Below are 19647 nucleotides of genomic sequence, written 5' to 3'. Positions count from 1 at the left end.
GAACGCCGGGGGACATGCTGAACAATCGCAACGCAAGGGGGGCCATCGCACCCCAGGGCCAGCCTTCATTATAACGGCCCACTTGCCGTTACTAATGCGACAATGGGTAGAAATCTGTGGAAGCACTGGTCATGCCCGGTGAAGTCCAAGTGTGTTTTTATTTTATTATTGTCATCGGTATTTGACGTTGAATAGATTTATTTTCAGCTCGCATTTTTTTTACATCGAGATAAGATTTGTAATATTATGAGTGAAAGAGTAGGCCAAGATATCCTCAAGAGAGAGGTGCTTTCAAGAGCTGCTTCTAGTGGAGCGTTCCTTCTGGCAGCAGCGGTGTGAGCAGGAAATTTCAGGGCTGTGCCTTTACCCACCTTTTATCAACTTCACCCTACTGGACATCTGTGCAAAAGAGCTTCATAGCTCATCGGATTCCTCCTGCAGCTTAAATAAGTATTTAAATTCTGATAAGTTCAATGATTTGTACGTGGATGAACACATATGCTCCCGTCATTTTTTTCTTCTTCCAGATTGCAAAAACGTCACCGTTAATCATTTCAAAACATATACAACTTGAGAACGTCTTACATTTCCCATATATGGCATACATTGGCTAAGACAATGAGGAGAGAGGCCCCTCAAGTGTACGTTGTAAAGTCTGATAAACCAACAGAAGAATTCCGTAACGTTTTAACGAAACAATAAGACAGCTGCTTGCTCTGTGACGGTGTAAATATGTTAGATCACTGGTAGGTGAAATAATCCGTAATACTCCAAGGACATGTTTTTATTTATTTAATATTAACAACTACCGGGCGATGCTTTAGCCGTTTCCACGGATTATCATTATTATTATCGAGCCTGACGGAGAAGTGAGGGGCGTCTGGCGTGACAAAAACAAGCCTGAGCCCATAAACACGGGGCCTGGGAGACCTGGGAAGTAAATCCTGCAAGCCACTCATGCGCGCCTCTTATCCGCGAGCATTATCGGGGGTTTTACTCACCACCTCTCCCAGCACACGCCACTGTGCGGGCTGATTTAGCCGAATTTGCCAATTTCAGCTCCGCGACGCGGCGAGGTGCACCCCCCCCCCCCCCCACTGAGCCGACGCGCGGTGGTGGCGGCACTCAGCGGCCCTCCCCGCCACTCTCCCTCCACTCTTCCACTCCACTCTTCCATCATCGTCGTCTTCTCCTGCGTTGTGTGTGGTCAATTCATTTATTCCCTGCCTCAGTCTCTCGCTCGCTGCCTTGTCCCCCTCCTTGTCTGTGTCCGCCTAAGCCCAGCTCCAGTTTTAACAATTAAAACTATTCTCTTGCAGGTGTCAACGGGTACTTCAGGGTTCAATCTCAAGAGGTCCCTGCCCCCGAAATGTTTTGACCAATTAGAAGCTTACAGGAGGAAGCCGACTGGAGGGTTGGGCACACACAAGTACCCAACGCATGGCGCTGCTGCGGCATGAAGACACGACGCGAGCTACTTGCTGCGCCTGCTTCCCCGCAGCGGAGGCGTCTTAAGCACGCGCGACACTCCACCTGGGTACGGATCGGCACACGCTAGCACGCGGACGCGTGTCTGCGCATCGGTCTGCGCGCACGTGCCTCTTTTGTTACATCCGTACGGGGGGCGGTGGTCCGGTGGCTACAGCGCACTGCCGCTGGTTCGATAGCGAGGAGCGTCTCACCTGGACATGGAAGAATTGACGAGCGCTGTGGGGTAGGGGGGGCGGAAGCCCCCAGCCAGGGGGTAGAGGGGCTGCCCCTGCCTGTGGGGCCGGGGTCAGACAGACAGCGGAGAGAGTCGGGGTTAACGCCAACAACAAAAATGTCTGCATGTAGACAAAGATCCCCCACCGCCCCCGTGTAACCTAGAACAATTGTTGGGGCAAGTGTTGTTAGCGAGCACCTATTCAAACCAATTACAGTGTGGGAGGGGAAGCTGTAGACAGCTCCACACTCGCATCATGCTGTCTACACATCGCACCGAGTACTTATTTAAGGCTGAGTTTACCTATAAGAGGCCGACTTGAAAGATTACTCGCCTCCATTGTTAACTGGGAACCCACACGCAGGTCACTGAGTATGGTGTGGTGCGCTAACCACCGAGCCACAGCTCAATGTGAATAAAGACAAAGATCCCCAGAAAGCCTTTAACAGACTTTAACAGGCTGTTGGGGAAACTTCCGTCTGCGAGCACCTATGAAGGCCAGCACACGACAGAGTGGATTGCCAGCATCACGCCCGGCCGCCTTTGTCACCCCAGTGCTGACATTTACGCACCGCACCAGGCACTCATCTCAGGCCGTGTTGATGTAGGAGAGGCACAGGACCGGTTCAGATAAATGTCGCTGGTGTTAGAAGCGAGTGGGGAATTTAAGTCGGGTTAACGGGTTCCGTAGCGCAGAGCGCTAAGCGCTGCGACGCCGCTCCCCACATCAACGTAAATACACGCATGCATGTGCGCGTGTGCTACGTGTTTAAAAATACGAGGGCCTCCAGTTTATTTAGCATTGGCAGCTGGTGAGAGAACAAACCGTTAGCAAGCACCTATTAAGGTCAGCAAGCAAGAGAAGAGCAAAACTGTTGCGACCGCCACGAGTGAGAGGCCATCTCCATCTCTCGAGCAGTAACATCGTCACATCGACTCTTTGCAGCAGGTAAAGATTTTACAGCAGAATCAACCTACAGGTAGCCCCGGCCTATGCGATGGGGATGTATAAATCACAAGGAATAGAACCTGAGTGGCATGGGTGGGGATTACTCAGGGGGCCCGAGTCGGAATGAATCAAGATCGACTCTCATGACCATTGCATCTGACCTGCCTCACTGCACTTGCCCCCAACCCTTGCGTTACGACAACGCACAACCCTTTGTCAATCCACTGCTGGATGAAAGCCTCCTCCCCACGCCATATTGGGTCATGGGCAGGGGTCGGAAAACCAAAAATAACAAGAGGGCGATTTTTTCAGAATTTTGTAAATAAAAAAAACTAACTCGATATTTCAAGTGCCCCAACGCATGTGAACACGGGAGGGCAGTCCTTAATAGACAACGTCACGAAGCGGTGCTTCAAAGAGCTGCAGGTTGTCGACCCGTGGTCATGGGTGGCCCCATTTGATCGTACTTCATAGCGGTGGCCAGCGCGGATTTGGGGCGAAGGGCAGGGACCTACAGAACCGGTTCGGACGTCGCTCGCCACCCATGTTAGCCATAGCCAGGAAATGAACTCATGTCATCGGTTTTATACATAAAGTAGCAGGGGTTCGCAACGTAGTTGGGACCCGCCTGGTACTTGGCAAGGCTTCCCTGGGCAAATAAAATGACGTTATTTTTCATAGTTAGATTTGTGGATTAGAGCAACGTAATTGATCTGGATAAATGTGCATCAGCAGGGCCCTCCACCACCAAACGTGGCAAAGGAAATTAATCTGGTGTAGGCCAAATCAGTTTCAACGACAATGTATATATTATCAGAGCATGTTTGTTTGCATGTTCACCACAAGTCCATGTGGGAAATGTAGACTTAATGCTTTGCAACAGGTATTCATTTGGTGTTTGAACATCTTAACACAAGTTTTATTGCCAGAAAGGGGAGAACCTATTTTTAATTTTCCTAAAAATAAATTTGTCACGTGGTGCCCGAGCGTTTAACAACTCGGCAATCACTGTCGTTTCATCTCACAGGTAAAGTTGGCACGGGATTCGACAATTTAATTTGTTTGGCTGTGTTAGGTGGTGAAGGCTCCTGACGACACAAAAACTTGACCAGATCCGTTACGTTGACCAAACACAGTAATCGATCATCAATCATGATGCTGTCAGCGAAAACCGACTCCCGGTTAAGTTGAATTGCCATTACCGCTACTCTCAATACCCTTGCAGCCTCGTTGCTACATCGCATGCACACACACAATGGACGGGTCGCGTAGTATATACGTGTATGTTTAGTTTTACGTGCGCTCGATGCATATGAGGGGAAAGCGGAACGGACAGACGGACAGCAGGGAGGGGGCATGTCAGGTGTCAGCTGTGGGCTCAGCAGCTGGAAGCATAATCACCACCTACTGGGAGGGCGTTACAATCTGTTATCAGATCAAAGTATGCAAATAACCGGCAATTTAAATAAAAAAATCAAATGTCACAACCGGATAATTAAATTTTTCTAAATTTGCTTAATCCCACCAGAGACCTGAATCTCTGAATCTATTAGCGGAAACGAATCATCGCGAGGCAGCAGCGGGTATCGGCTCACGGCACACTAACGGCACGCTAACGGCACGCTAACGGCACACTAACGGCACGCTAACGGAACGCTAATGGCCCCCAATTGGCAGGAATCGCCGCGTATTGGCGCGCGTTCGTCGGGGCCGACGGACAGAGAAGGCGACGGTAATTACGACGCTGCTGCCACAGCGCACATCCGCAAAGCTCGTTAAGCGTCGTTCAGATTTTTTTCTTCTTCATGTGGATGGAAATGAAACGCGGTGCGAAAAAAAACATCGTCCGAACGCTCGAACCCCCCCCCGGTGTCAAGACACACACGGACGGTCCCTGCAGCGACGTTAGAAGTGCAGGCCAAGTACGTTAACGACACACGGGGCTCTTTCGTTTGCTCGCAAACGCACGCAATTATTTTCTTGCAAATGGCTAAATCATGTCTTAAACAGCGGGTGTATTTTTTTAATACGTTCATCATTATTATGGCATGATTGCTTCTTATTGCACTCTGGATAATACGTTACGTTTTATTTTTGCTGCCTTTAACTAATGTATTTGGAGTAATACATTTCTTGTGAATTTGATGGCCCTATTAATACAGGACATAAAATACATTACATCGTTTTTTACTTAATATTATGACAGCAGTACTGTCTAGGGTCGTTAACGATTATAGAGTAGCCTGGTCGCCACGGAACTATACACACACGTATCTTCATGTCGACATGGCTGATGTAATTTATTGCAAGCTACTGCAACACATCACAATTGTTTGCGAATACATTGGCCTATGGGCATCACTCTGAAGACATCACACCGCCTACAGAAGGCCCACGACCCGACGAGGTGTCCCGCATTTCCGGCATCCGCCTCATGATGCTGGATGTAACGACCAGCGAGACGTCAGACAAGATTGTTTGACGTGTGTGGATCGCTCTCCGACGGCGGAGAGAAGTAAAACTGGTGCGTTTGTTCACGTGACGACTTAATTTAAATCGGCTGTTGGGTGCAGGAGGGTGTATCACGCGCATCGGAATTTTAGGCTAAGTGGCGATCCGGACCCAAAAAATGTATAAGGGAATCATTTACGTTATTCGCAAAAATCCCACGCGTTAAAATTTCACGTGCCCACTTAGGGGGCTAATTCGCAGCATTTAATGACGAACATCGCGGCATGAAAACGGCTAAAAAACGTAAAAGGTCTCGTGCAATGAACACAATATTTTATAAAATCATAATATCCCATACTAATGTAAGCAATCGATAAAAAACATAACGCTCAAACGATTACAACCCTCGTGCAAGGTTAATAATGAAATAAACAAAAACTATTTTTCTTAAACGCCGGCTCTTAGCGTCAGTGGCAAATGCGTTGACGAAATGTGAACGTCATGCATGGTATAAACGTCGAGTAGCCCATTACGCGCCATTAGTCATCGGACAGTTACGGAGTAACAGTGTGCTCCAATTTATTGTTGCTCGCGCGTATTAATTACATTTTAGACCAAATCCCCAACCGCGGTGGCAACGCGGCCACGGACGCGTGAATTTTCGCATGGCGGCAAATGTTTTAGATAACGACGTTTCCAATTAGGCCTATCAATTACAAGCGACGCATCTACCAGCGGCGGTTTGGAAAGCGAGATCCGTGTTTTCACAAACGAGCGAGCGAAACCATTAATCACCACAGCTGCCGATGACAGATGTTGAGTTTGTATTCCTGGGGAGCGGCGAGGGTAGGACGAGAGCGAGATGCGCGTGCGTCACAACTGGAGGGGAATGAGTGGGTGGATTGGGTGGCAGTGAATGAGCGTGAGGGTGAGTCACTGAATGGGTGAGTGGGCGAGTGAGTGCGTGCGAGTTGAGCGAGGATGTCAGTGTGCGAGTGAGTGAGCGAACGTGTGATTGAGTGAGTACGTTAGTTGGGTGCGAGCGAGTAATTCAGCGAGAGAGTACGTGATTGACTGAGCATGTGAGTTGGGTGTAAGTGAGTGAGTGAGCGAGCACGTGATTGAGTGAGTGCGTCAGTTGCATGCGCGTGAGCAAACGGGTGAGCGTGTGAGTGAGCGTGCGTGTGAGTTTGGCGAGTTGCGTGCGGAGCTCACCAGCCCAGGTGAGGGATCTGCCCCATGGCGCCGGGGGAGAGCGGGTAGTACGGCGACAGCTCGGGCGTGTGGCCGGGCCGCGGTAAACCTGGCAGACAGAGCGGCATGTCACACACGGCGCCCCAGGGAGGCACAAAACACAAACATCCCCCGTATGCCCTTAACAGACTGTTGGGGCAAGTGCTGTTAGCGAACACCTATGAAGGCCGGCACTGTGGCACACGATGGGGTGGGTGGCCAGCACCACGCCCGACCGCCTTTGTCTCTCTAGTGGTGACGTTTACACACCTTACCAGGTAATAATTTCAGGCCGAGTCGAGCTAGGATAGGCCCAGGACCAGTTCAAAAATCATCACTGGTGTTGGCTGTGAGCAGGAATCGTAGTGCAGCACGCTAACCACGACACTGCTGCTCTCCACACAAACTAACACACGCATAGACATGCACACATTCAGAGAGGCAGATATAGACACACATGCACACAAACTACTATACACACCCCATCTACAAACACACATACATCTGATACACACAATACACGCCCATATACTAATACACACACACACGCATCCACCGTGTGATGCTAGCGAGCACCTATTACAGCCGACACATCACACACAAGCTCAGATAGCTCCTGTGGGTCGACGTAACTCCGTGGGGCTCCCTGGATATACGGCTCCCTGGCACGGTGTGGGGGAGGCCCCTCATCCGGCAGTGGATTGACCAAGACTACCACCGTACCGCGAGAAGCCTCCGACACCGCGCTGCCATGCACGATCTGCACGCGGGCGCTTCAGCGGCAAACACGCGTCTTAATTACGACTTACTGGCGGGCGACCTCGTGCAGCGGTAATCACCCCGGGGGGGGGGGGGGGGGGGGGGTAGCCGTGCCGGAGAATCCCAAAAGCACGCCAATTAATGCGAGTCTCCTCGAGCCGTGAATTCGGCCTCTCGGGGGAGCGAGCCGGCGGGGTTTGAGAGTCAAGCGCCGGGCGCCGTCGACTCTGCTTCCTCGTTCCGTCGAGCGATCGACGGCGAGAGAGGCGTGCGGGAACAATTCCGCCGGATGCACGCTCCGGTTCCTCATGCGGTGGGGGTGGGACAGCTCATCAAGTAGGGTGCAGACCCCTGTCTGCCGAAGTCGCTCGAGTTGCTCGGATTCGGTTTTGTCCGTGCAAACTGTTTTATCCATGTGCCGGTTAATCTTTTAAATGTAATTTAAAATGCGTAAAAAATATAACGGTTAGCGGGAGTGACAACGCATCGCCTACAATGACAGAACCACTTTCACTACCGCTGCAGTATTAGCATCTGCTCCTCTTCGACATCATTATCATCGTCATTATCAATTACCACTCACGGACTGCATTTGCTAAATCCCAGCTCCCTCATGCCAATTCTTCCCACCATCTGCGCCGAGTAAATCTCATCAAACGAGCCTTCCCCTTCCGGGCCACCGCGCTCGTCCAATTCACGACAAACGACATTCACGACGCATCTGGGGGTTTTAAGAAAACCGCGCCAGGTCCTCACCACACGAGATTCGACTGCCGAGCGGGCAATGCCACGGCACCGCCGTTGGGAGGATGAGAGCGTTGACGCGCGCAGGAGGCGAGGCTCGCCGAAGAACATTAGACTCCTTTTACGTTTTTCTTAGAAAGCCGTGAATGTGCGCGACCTCGCCGATTAATTTACGAGTACGAGTGCACGGGCATCAAATATCGGCCACGTCAAATAAATCATTGAGCGCCGACTAAAACCCCGACACAAAAAGGGGCTTAAATGCGAGGGAGCGGTTAATAAATCTCCCTCGAAACGAAGCGGCGATTTCAGCAGTGCCTTTCAAACCGCGTCCGACAGCGTAGTGATTTGGACTTCGGACAAGTTGCACGAGTCAACTGAAAGCATGTGGGTGCGTGGGTGCGTGGGTGCGTGCGTGGGTGCTGGCGTGGGTGCGTGCGTGCGTGGGTGCGTGCGTGGGTGCGTGCGTGGGTGCTGGCGTGGGTGCTGGCGTGGGTGCTGGCGTGGGTGGGTGCGTGGGTGCATGCGTGCGTGGGTGCGTGGGTGCGTGGGTGCGTGCGTGGGTGCGTGCGTGCGTGGGTGCTGGCGTGGGTGCTGGCGTGGGTGCTGGCGTGGGTGCGTGCGTGGGTGGGTGCGTGGGTGCGTGCGTGGGTGCGTGCGTGGGTGCTGGCGTGGGTGCGTGCGTGGGTGCGTGGGTGCTGGCGTGGGTGCTGGCGTGGGTGGGTGCGTGGGTACATGCGTGCGTGGGTGCGTGGGTGCGTGGGTGCGTGCGTGGGTGCTGGCGTGGGTGGGTGCGTGGGTGCGTGCGTGGGTGCGTGCGTGCGTGGGTGCGTGGGTGCGTGCGTGCGTGCGTGGGTGCGTGGGTGGGTGCGTGCGTGCATGCTACGAACACCTCCTAATGATAATTCCAATCAACAAATGATTCTCTGCGAGTGGGAATTGCCCGGCTAAACGGCTACGCTTAGGTGGACCAACGCTAAAATGTTAAAAGGAAGACATTCACCTCGGTCGGCAAGGCTCAAATAAAGAACGACTCTCCATTTCACCACGCCGTAAACATTGTACCAACGTCACGGAGCACATTACAACACAGGCGCGGCGCAAAACGAAAAACGGCGTGTGAAAAATATATATTATTATTCAGAAACGACCGATGACATTCGCCAGGTTCCACTCTATTTGCCAAGCGCCGTAGTTTTTTGAGAAGTGGGCGCTGGGCCAGACTAACCGGCTCGCGCGGGGTGGGGGGGGTACAGCATGGGCGCGAGTGTACGGGCGTACGGGCGGAGGGGGGGAGGAGAGAGCCTTGCTCTGAGTTTCCACAGGGTTTTTTTTCTCCTTTTTTTCGCTCCAGCACCGTCCCGCGGAATAGAGCCGTACAATTAGTCGATGCCGCGCTCGCGGACCATGGGGGAGACGCTTTTTGTCCGCTCACAACGGTGCCAATTACGCGAGCTCGCAGACGGTTATGTTGGCTGGAACCCCAGCTGGGCTTCCCACTCATTTATTCCGCGCACCTCTTCAAATGCGTCGGGCTACCTGCTCATCCCGCCGCAATTCATCTCCACGTGTCTCTGTTCTTACATCTTCGCATCCATTCATCTCTCTACGACTATTTTTTTCATCTTCTTCACTTTTTTGTTATCACCCCCCTCCCCGCCCCCCGTTTCAGACGGTATTTTACTCGCTCGAGCAATTGTTTTTTTTTTAAGACACATATATCCGCAATGTCAGGCTTGCGATCGTTTTGACGACCCAGATGAGAGCGGAGGACAGATTTGGAGCCTTTAACGCCCGCTGGCTTCTGCGTGGCCCATTGGGCGGTCTTTCCACCATCGGGTTGGGGTGGCCGCGGGGTCAAGGTTCATACAAATGAGACGTTGAGGTCGAATGGTGAAATTTGACTGCCGCCACGGTGCGCGCGAGACTACGGCGGGCAGACGCGTCTCTGCCCTTCGCAATGTTGGTTGCTGCAACTGCTGCATTCTAAACGCTTCGGTGACCTTGCCACGCAACGCTGGCTAAGGAGAGAAGAAAACACGAACGTCGTCTTGTCCGTCACGAGAATAAGTTGACGCACACACGACAAGGGGCGGAGTAGTGGCACGGTGGTTAGCGCGCTGTGCTATGAACGCGGGAGGACGTTGTGTAAAGATTCCCAGGCCACAGCTAACACCAAGTGGTGAGCGATACCTGGGCCGGTCCTGGGCATCCCCATGTACCAGCTTGTGCTGACCGGCATGGTGAAGTGTGATAAAACAACCGCCATGCCCAATATGGCGCAGCAAGGACTTTATCCAGCAGTGAAATTATAAAGTACTGTTTATTAATTGTTACTTACACTGGTACGCTGCAAGAAAATGCACTGCTTGCATGTGTTTGTATAAGTGATAAGCGGTTGTGGAGCCGTTAACGTGCTGCACTACAAACCTGGCAACCCGCATTCGATTCTCGCTCATGGCCTACACCAGTGACGATGATGAACCAGTCCTGGGCCCCTGCAAGGTCGACTCAGCCTCAAGCGAGAACCTGGTGCGATGTGTAAACATCTTCACTCGGGAGGCCAAGGCGCCCGGGCGTGGTGCTGGCCACCCGCCCCCTCTCGTGTGCCACGCCGGCCTTAATAGGTGCTCGCCAAACAGCACCTGCCCCCAACTGTCCGTTAAGGCTACACGGGGGTGGGGGATCTTTGCCTTTTGTCTATATATGCGCACGTGCACAATTGTATTTGGCGAATGGAGCACAAAGTCCACGTGGCTTTAGTGCTTTACCGTTGCGGTGGCACGTGGCCCGAATTGCCTCCTCTGGCCGTAAAAAGAACTAAAAGTGCTTCGTATCCCCCCAAGGCATCGGCCAATTGCCCCCACTGCCAGCTGACGCGCAAGCGCACGCTGCTACGCCGGTCGCTCCACGTCGCCTTTGCTCATGCGCTGCTCGCTCGACTTTCTATCGGGGACCGACCGGTTCCGAGCCAGCGACTGAAGCGTTAGAAACAAATGCGAGTGTGTAAAATGAAACGAAACTAAAATTTCGCATTTTTTCGCAACGCTACGAGCGATGCGTTCTTGAGAGATTTGTTGTACTGATTTAATAGCTGTGTTGAACAACAACAACTATAGAAAACAGATGTTGTTCCGAGACAATGTAGTTTTGTTCGCCTCCTTCCCAGCGTGCTTCTGCGGTGATTGAATCCCGCGTGCCGAGTCGCTTCTAAGTCACGTCTGGAGGAGCAAGACGGGGGAGGGCAGGGCCGGTGGGAGGGGGGGGGGGCAGGGCCGGTGGGAGGGGGGGGGCAGTGGAGAGTTTGGGAGAGGCGAGGTTTTGGAGGTAAACTGGGGTTGCGCTTGATTAACACAGAAATTCTGCCATGAGCTAAGCAGGTTTCAGACCGGATAGCGCTTGGATGGATGACCGCCGTGCCTATGATAGGGTGTTATAGGCTGCGGCTGAGGGCCTACGTTGTGGGCTGCAGAGGTAAGTGCAGGAAAATCCATTGTTCGACTTCACTTATCAGGACGCACTGCAATGGTGAAACACGCGTTTTAGAGTATTTGGCTGCTTTAAATGTCCACGTGATAAGCCACTTTGTTGAGCGACACATTAGTGGCCAGGTTGCTTCCAACACAGACCTGTAATAGCTCCGTGGGGGCCTTACCTGATTAAATAAATCTGGTTTAGTTTCGTTTAACATCGATAAATCAACCACTGTTGACTTCCCAACAAAGTGTTGCTCATTGTATCGACCCCTGGAGGGATGATCGACTGAGTCAACCGCCCCCTCCGGGGAGCCGGATTTTGAACTCGACCTTCTGATTGCGAGCCGTTCGCTGGACCACTGAGCCGCTTGGCGTAGACCTCGGTCTCCGCTGTTCCCACCCGCCAGGCCACGCAGACCGCACGCCAAGCGCTCGCGTTTACTCGTATTACCCCCCCCACCCCCCCCGAGCAAGCGGGGCGCGTACACGTGCACATGCGCGCATTGGGACGTCTGCGAAAAATAACTTCATACATGAAGTAAATATACATTTGTCGTTAAACCCGCCACCACCCGACACAGCCGATTAGTGAGGGGTTTGTCACGTGCACGTGACCGTCTGTGTCAGCTGGTGGATGATATTGGTCGCGAAAGCCGACGTGCTAAAAAGAGCTTCACAGCTCAGCAGATCCCTCCGGTAGAAATAAATATTCCGATTCCGCATTCGCGCCCAACGCCTGCACGGCCGTTGTTTGTTCTCCAGCTCTGAGACAAAGGGGACGGCGGCGACGGCGCAAAGAAAACCGACGAACAAAAAGGTGGCCGCAAAAACACAAACGGGAGGAAACCCATCCTCGTTGTCGGTGTCAAAGGGGGTGCAGGTCGTGACGAGGTTAGGCACACATCCCCCCCCACCTCGTAAACAAAAGCTTTTCGAAGCATCAGCAGCAGTTGTTTTTTTTGCCGATGCGGCAAACCATTGGCCGGGTGCATCGCGATGCGGTGAGACGGGTCTAAAAGAAAGAAATTCCGCTGGACGTAGCCGACGACGCTACGACGGTTTATTGAATGACAATAGATTTTTATCGCCCGCGCCCAGCCAACATGAGCAGCTCCTTGTCCTCCCACGTGTCAGCCCACTACCCCCCCCCCTCGCTCATGTGCTTACATTAAGAATTGTTCAGCCAATCGCGTAGCATCGCACCACAAAGCTCGGTAACGTCGGGCCGTGTTTATTGATGGAATGTACCACACGTCGTAAAATGCGATTTAAAAAATTAATGTCGATTCTTATACTCACGATGAATGGAATTTGCTTGCGCGAGATCCGATGACAGCGCTTTTAGTTCATTTGCGAGGTTTGAGATAAGTTTGTTTTACATGGGTTCACTTGACCCCTGCAGCCACTAAAGGTGCCGTACCGATTCCCAAATGGAACTCCATGACTGCCAAATCATTCATAGTCATCAAATCATGAGGCGAAGGAGGTGGATCGTTTAACAAAAATTTTAAGACAAAGTCAGATGTTTAAATTATTTCCCCGCTTGCACGAACACAGGGGAGCGCTCGCCTCCTCGTCACAGCACTGAGCCGTTGGTGCCAATTCCATATTCGTATGGCAAGGGCAAGTCTATGCATAGGACCCGCATTGAACACCAGGACATAAATGGCGAACACAAGTCAAGTGTATTTGTTTAACCAGGTGGGAACTCCGGAGATCATTGGGATTAAGTCTCATTGGCAAGGGCGACCCTGGGTACGGCGAGCACGTGAGAGGGCGACGACGATGCTGGCAGCACGGACACTGGCGGCCGAGTTTGTGCACGGGCGTCACATGGGCCCTCGACCGACTCCCAACCTCGGCCTTCGCCGACCCCGTCCGCCCCGCCCCACCCCGCCCCGCCCCGCTTCTACGGCGTCGGCGGCGGGCGCTGAACTTACCGGTCTTGGGGTCCACCTCGGTAGGGATGGGTGGCGGCGTGCCCGGCACAAAGCGCTCCCCGCCATAGGTGAGGATGGGTGCCAGGGGGTGGACGTGGTGCGGAGATTGTACCACTGGAACCTTGTTGGACTACAGAGCAGACGCAGAGACACACGCACACAGAGGACACAGCCGAATTAGCGATCAAGTCACACACGGAACACATTTCTCAACCCCACCGCCCCCCCCCCCACCACTGCCAATGACGCTACAAAGTCACCGTGCGCGCTCATGAGACGATGGGCAATTGGCGGTGCTCATCTCTTGTTGGTGGAAATTCCACGTGCCGATGGTGGTGACCAGCATCTCCACAGTCTAATCATTGTTGCATTACTCACTGAAGAATGCTCATTTTACAGATGGTGATCAACGTGATGGCCATGATAACGATGATGAGGAACGGAATAATAACAATAATCTATAATTGGGCCGAGTTCACCCCGGCATGGATTGAAATGCTTCACCTCCAACACGAACGCAACGTATATGAGTTACACACCGAGTATACCGATGCTGAACGAATACTTTCTCGCGTGTATCTTGCACATGATAAACCCATTTCAAATCACACTTTCAGTTTGTTACAATGGAAGTTAATGTTATGCATCCGGTACGACATTATCCTCCGCTCGAGTTCCGATTAAGGGTATCGCACTCTTTACCGATGTGCCACCTTGATTATGATTCCTGACAAAATACTGCAGGTTTCCATTTCACATTAATTATTCATCCCCTTTTCAATTATTAATCAACCTTGTTATGCAAAAACACATTATTTATAAAGGTGGCAAATGACCAGGACCGCAGAGCTATCATAGGCGTGACGGAGGCGGAGTGAGATTATTATTCTTTATTGAAATTGGTCTTCACTGAGCAGACGATGTATTCATTATTTCATCAGGACAGAGGGCCACAGGGCACCAATACACCCATCAGCTGACATCACAATCCCGCATCTATTGGGAAAGCGTCGCAACGTTCATTACTGCACGGGTGCTGCTAGGGATGGGCTATCAACTCGGCGACATAGGTTCGAGTGATCATCCGAACTGGTCCCGAGTCTCCCCTCTACCGATTCACGGTTTATACGTATGCATGGAACTTGTTTCGCACCGTACGTAGCCGAGCGTGCTACTCGGAGGCGACGTCTGATGATTGACGTACGACAAACACACCTCCCGCAGGGAATGTAAACGGTGGGAGTGGACAAAGGCGCAACATGCGGTTGCCTCTTTAGAAGCAGGCCTGACATCATCTTCCAGGGACATTCTCTGACACAAGCAGGTGCGTGCTATTCGCTCGCGTCACACGCTGCCCTCCGTCCGCTGTACCCACTCTCCTATAAATGTATAGCAGCCAAATACTCCAAACGACCATCGATGCTAAATGTCGAGGGAAAAACCAGAGGACCCGGAAAAAAATCCACGCGACCAGGGGGAAAGAGACATGCAAACTCAAAATATACCGCAGGCGTGTCAGGGTCCGGATCGAACCCATGACTCTTGCATACCAGGCGAGGAAGTTAACATCTCACCACCGCGGCATCCCCCCCCGTGTTGGTTCTACTCCAGGGTTTTTCTCTTGCCCCTGGATAGGCACAGTTGCTGCCCGGGCTGCGTAACCGCACAGTGAGCGCGAGAGCCGGATAGAGCGGCACGATTCCTGCGAGACACCTTCCAGGAGCGCCGGTTTGATGGATTGCCCAAGAAGAATCGCAGGCTCACGTTTCGCCGGCCAGATGCGCCCCTCCGCCTAAACGCCGGCCAAAATAAATCCGCGGATGCTCTAAATTCTTCCATTAAAAAGTTGCGATTGCAGGTTGTTTCTTTTGGCAGTGGGGGTGGTGGTGGAGGGAAATCAAACGATGAGCAAAAGACGCAATTAGAGGCGTGCAATTCGCGAATGAAACGATAATTCACTCAAATCACTCTGAGCTCTCTCTCGCCGCCATCGTCGTCGTACTAAGCTCTGGCCGTTTCAATTAAAAACAAACTCTTCAGGCGGGGGAGACACGCAATCAAACAAGCTTTGTGACCCACGCCGTTTTTCTGTTAACTTTGCCAGTGTCAAATGTATTTTTTCTCTCTCCACCCTCCGAAGCAGGGGAGAAGCAAGCCTAAGTTGATCACAACACGACCGTTTGTTGACTTTGCTAGGAGAGGGGGGGGTGTAATCAGACTTGAGCCACTGATAAAATCTAACTCCCGTCTGGACGCCACCACCGCCGCCGTCGGGAGAGGAGGCTGGCGGCTTCGTACAACGCAGCGCGAACTTGAGACGAGCGCTGGGGGGGGGGGGGCGATGTTCGGGAAAGGTTCGCGGTCCGTAGACGGTCGCGACCAATCGGAACTCGAGAACCGCGACGTGGCCGTTCACGCGACCGCTTCTTTGTCTTCTTCGGGGTTCGTAGGTGGAGGGGGGGGGGAGGTGGCGCCGGCGAGTGGCGCAGCAGCACCTGCGTGGCGGACTCGTTCTGGCGAGCCACTGTGCCCCGTGAATAATCATCGCGGGGCACAGAGGGCGCCGCTACCGCCGCCGCCACCGCCGCCACTCGCCGTGTTTGCGCAAAAATGACTCGTCGGGTTTCCGCGGAAAACAACGCGAAGGCGGAATGGGGGGGGGGGCGGGGAGGATTGGGTCAGCCAGCCGCGCTGATCCACGCCGTGGGCTCGCGGAGCAAAGTGCCGATCTGCATGGCCGCTTGCCGCAGATTTGGCCAAACGAGTTGGAAGTAGTCGGGAAGGTAATGGATACGGCGAATGCATAGAAGTAGACGTAGAGCGTATCCGTGCATTTGCTAAAAGCATACAAAATCAGGTTTTCAGCGAGGGTGGATAAAGTTGGTTCAGTAAGTAGCGCTTACAACGCTGTCAAGAGTAAGGTGAAGGAATACATTTGTCAATCCGCTGTTGGAAGAAGGCCTTGCCACAAATACCACTTCACCGCAGCCATGGCAGAGAATCAACTCCAATGTCGCTGCGCACTTAGCACATTGCGCTACCACTGTGCAAGTTTTATGCAAGCATGCGGAGTTCGGGTAAATACAGATAAAGTGTTCGTACCTATCAACTCAAGTATTTGGTACAGACTACGTACGTATGTTGAACTTCTTTCGCACCGTACGCAGCCAACCATGCAAATTGGCTACGCGGGGAAGGACAACAAACTAAACACAACAAGCAGTTCTAAATATGCAGCTCGTAAGCAACCAAAAAAATAAGAGCAGCGTCTTAAATTTTCACAAATATTAAAATGGGCAGCACGGGCAGAGGCGGGGGTAGCGATTTGGCAAGTGCTGGTTTACACCGCTGTCACCACCCGCTGCTGCTCACATTTGTGCGCGTGTGTGTTGCACGTGGGTGAGGAGTGGTGGTGTAGCGGTTAGCGCGCTGCGCTATGAACCTGGCGACCCGGGTTCGATTCCCGCTCACGGTCAACACCAGTGACGATTATCTGAAACGGTCCTGGGCCTCCCCTCCATCGACTCAGCCTGAAATGAGTAACTGGTGCGGTGTGTAAACATCGCACACTAGGGAGACAAAGGCGGTTGGGCGTGGTGCTGCCCCAAAAATCTGTTAAGGCTATAGGGAGGGATCTGTGTAGGTGCGAGTCATGTGCGTGTGCACATGTGTGCGTGTGTCAGGGGGAGAGGCCAGTCTTGCATGTCCCATGCCCGCTCGCCAACACACGCAACCCCCCGAGGGATGATATTTGCTGAAGCAGGCCATTGTTTTTCCGGAGTTACGGCCAAATTATCCCGCAATTGACCCCGCAATTCTCCAACGCCACCCCGGGGGTAGATTTTTAAGTCGGCCTGCCCCTCACACACCGGGGCGGAACAGTAGCAGTGCGCAGTTACCTTTCATTGCTGGTTCAAGCAGAGTGCTGAGTGTTGCACTTGTGGCAGTTTTGTCCCAGTAGGCGCATCTTAGTAAACCCTAAAAACCAGCGCAGCTCTGAGAGCGCATTTGCCCCCTGGCAAGAGCTGAGCGAGGAACGAGGAGGCTAAGAAGTTGAAGTTTTTTCAATAACCCCCCCCCCACCCCAAAACCTGCTTGTGGTCATTTCGAATGCTTGTGTTATGCGCTGTTAAAGATCACCCACATTTCCTGGATTATAACAACAAAAAATCAGGCGCAAGGAACACTTTGTCGACATTTCAACCGTGCTATTCAAACAGCTGCCCAACATACTGGACATCTGTGAAAAAAAGCTTAATAGCTCATCGGATTTCCTCAGGCGAAATAAAGATTCTGATGATTAGAATTCGTTCACGGCCAACACACACTTTTTTACGGAATCCTGCGTCGTGAAAAAAACACGTGAATAAAACAAATCACGCGAATCCGCAAGCACGTATCACGTCTTCAGCGGTGGAGTTAGTGGGGCGAGGGGGGTTGGGAGGGGGACGTCGGGGATTGCGGTTGGAAACCAGAGCCACGGGGAGCGCTCGGAGCGAGGCTTAGGGAAGGCATGAGTCAGAGGTCCGGGCCGGGGCTCATTCCCGGGTGACAGAAACCCGACACGGAGCATGCCGGGCCGCGGCGGCCAGAGGGGCCGCAACGGCCGCATGGCCCCCGCCGCCACCCTCCCTCCCCTCTGCATTTCCCTGCCGCTCCCCTCTCTGCCCCGCACCTCGTCACAGAACTCTTCCACAGCCAATTATTACCACCAGTAACATTTTTATATAATTGAGCGCGTTCGATGTTCACGCCGTCCGTATGGCGCACGGCCGTCGCGACGGCGATGCTACTGTGTGGGTATTCAGGCGCAAAGTCACCGGGTAGCCTCCGATTATTAGCAAGTGAAAGGATTATCAAGACAGCGAGTCTCTCTGACAAAGGGACACCCGGGGATCGATGCACGGGGAACACACGAGCGCCGGAGAACGAACGGGATAAAGATTTGGCGCAAAGCAAAAAAATGTAATAAAAAAAAGTTGCCCGAGGGAGGGTATGAAAAGAGCCAGGATGGTGGAGTGAGGGTGGTGAGGGGGGATAAAATAAAAATGAATGTTTTAACTCTCTCTGTTTTAACTACAAATGAAAAAATGAAAAGCTCGCTCCGCAACACAAACCCCCAGGACGTCAAAACCGGTGGACGTTTCATGGCTCCATTCGCTCCCACCCACCGAGAACGGCAGGGGGTCCGGGGAGCAGAGATAGGGGGCACAGGGAGAGAGAGGGGACAGAGAGGAGAGAGTCAGAAAGACACAGTAAGAGAGGACGTCAAAAAAACACTTGCGGCGTGCGGGAAGCAATGCCGCAATTATTCTGTCGGCTGCCCCAGCAGAAGCATGGTGGAGAAAATAAAATAAACTCGCAGGGTGCGGGGGAGTAGTCAGGGGTAGGGGGGGGCACGTGGGGATAATGCATTCGAACATTCATTTTTAACGGCGCGACCATCGCACCGCATTTATATTCATGGCTACTTTCCACGTCTTTTGAAGTCGGGGCACAGCGGCCGCTGCTGATCTCTGGACGAGCGGGGACATCGTCTAAGGGGCCTTCGCCACACCATTGTACCACACCAAATCTCGCCCGCACGTCACACCCTCGCGAACACGCCACACCACCCCCCTCGCGCGTGCCGCACCTCGCCACTCCACACCATCGCACCAAACCATCGTCTCCACCCGCGTGCTGCCCCACGCTACCCCCCCCCATCCCCCGGTGGCAGTGGTGGTAGAGACATAGCCGTCAGGCCGCTTGCAGCGCGAGTTGAAATTCACCGAGAGCGCAGGGAAGGAAATCGTCATATACGCGTTGACGCACCGATATATTTTTTATCGTAAAGTTGGCGTCGTCTATCGGTGGATAGCAAACTCCGCTGCTTGCACCAGCAACAAAAAACAAGCGTAAGGCCGAGATAACAAGTCGACTAACTTGTGCACAAGTGACAATTTGCAGATGGAAAATTGAGGGCATCCTCTGGTAGCGAGATGATAACTACCTCGTTTGGTATAGAGGAGGTCGTGGGTTCGCTCCTGACCCTGACGCCTGCTGTTTATTTGGAGTATGCATGTTCTCTCCGTAGCCGCGTGGATTTTTCTCCAGGTCCTCCTGTTTTTCCCTCCACATTTAGAAACATGCGTTTAGAGTACTTGGCCACTATAAATGTTCACTTAATAAGCCACTTTGTTTAGCCGTCATTTGTGGCCAGGTCGCGTCTGAAAAAGAGCCATATAGCTCAGTGGCCCTGATCGGGTAAAATCAAAAATAGTTTAATCGTTTAAATAGATTTTCTGTAAAGCAGTGATAATTCTCATTACCGCATGGGGCCTTAAGTTTATACTCACAAGAACTACAGGTAAAATAACAAAAAATCTAAAATGTATTCATACTGTAGTA

General features: G+C 52.5%; 1 protein-coding gene across 8 annotated transcripts in view; it reads right to left on the bottom strand.

Moving 5' to 3' along the window:
• Positions 1 to 19647, bottom strand: part of LOC144946411 (transcription factor 7-like 2) — a 168839-nt gene that overhangs the window by 19116 nt on the left and 130076 nt on the right. For 7 of the 8 annotated variants that reach the window (XM_078875217.1, XM_078875218.1, XM_078875221.1 and 4 more), the window contains exons 5-7: positions 13258 to 13387; positions 6321 to 6408; positions 1683 to 1763 (exon numbers count right to left, since the gene is read on the bottom strand). In XM_078875217.1, coding sequence (XP_078731343.1) covers positions 1683 to 1763; positions 6321 to 6408; positions 13258 to 13387 — 299 coding nt within the window. The remainder of the gene's footprint in view (positions 1 to 1682; positions 1764 to 6320; positions 6409 to 13257; positions 13388 to 19647) is intronic. The other variant, XM_078875220.1, reaches the window with a different exon arrangement.

Source organism: Lampetra fluviatilis, chromosome 41 (assembly GCF_964198595.1).
Source record: "Lampetra fluviatilis chromosome 41, kcLamFluv1.1, whole genome shotgun sequence".
Taxonomy (NCBI): Eukaryota; Metazoa; Chordata; class Hyperoartia; order Petromyzontiformes; family Petromyzontidae; genus Lampetra; species Lampetra fluviatilis.
Note: the sequence above shows the minus strand (reverse complement) of the source record. Positions and strands in the feature narration are given on the sequence as shown.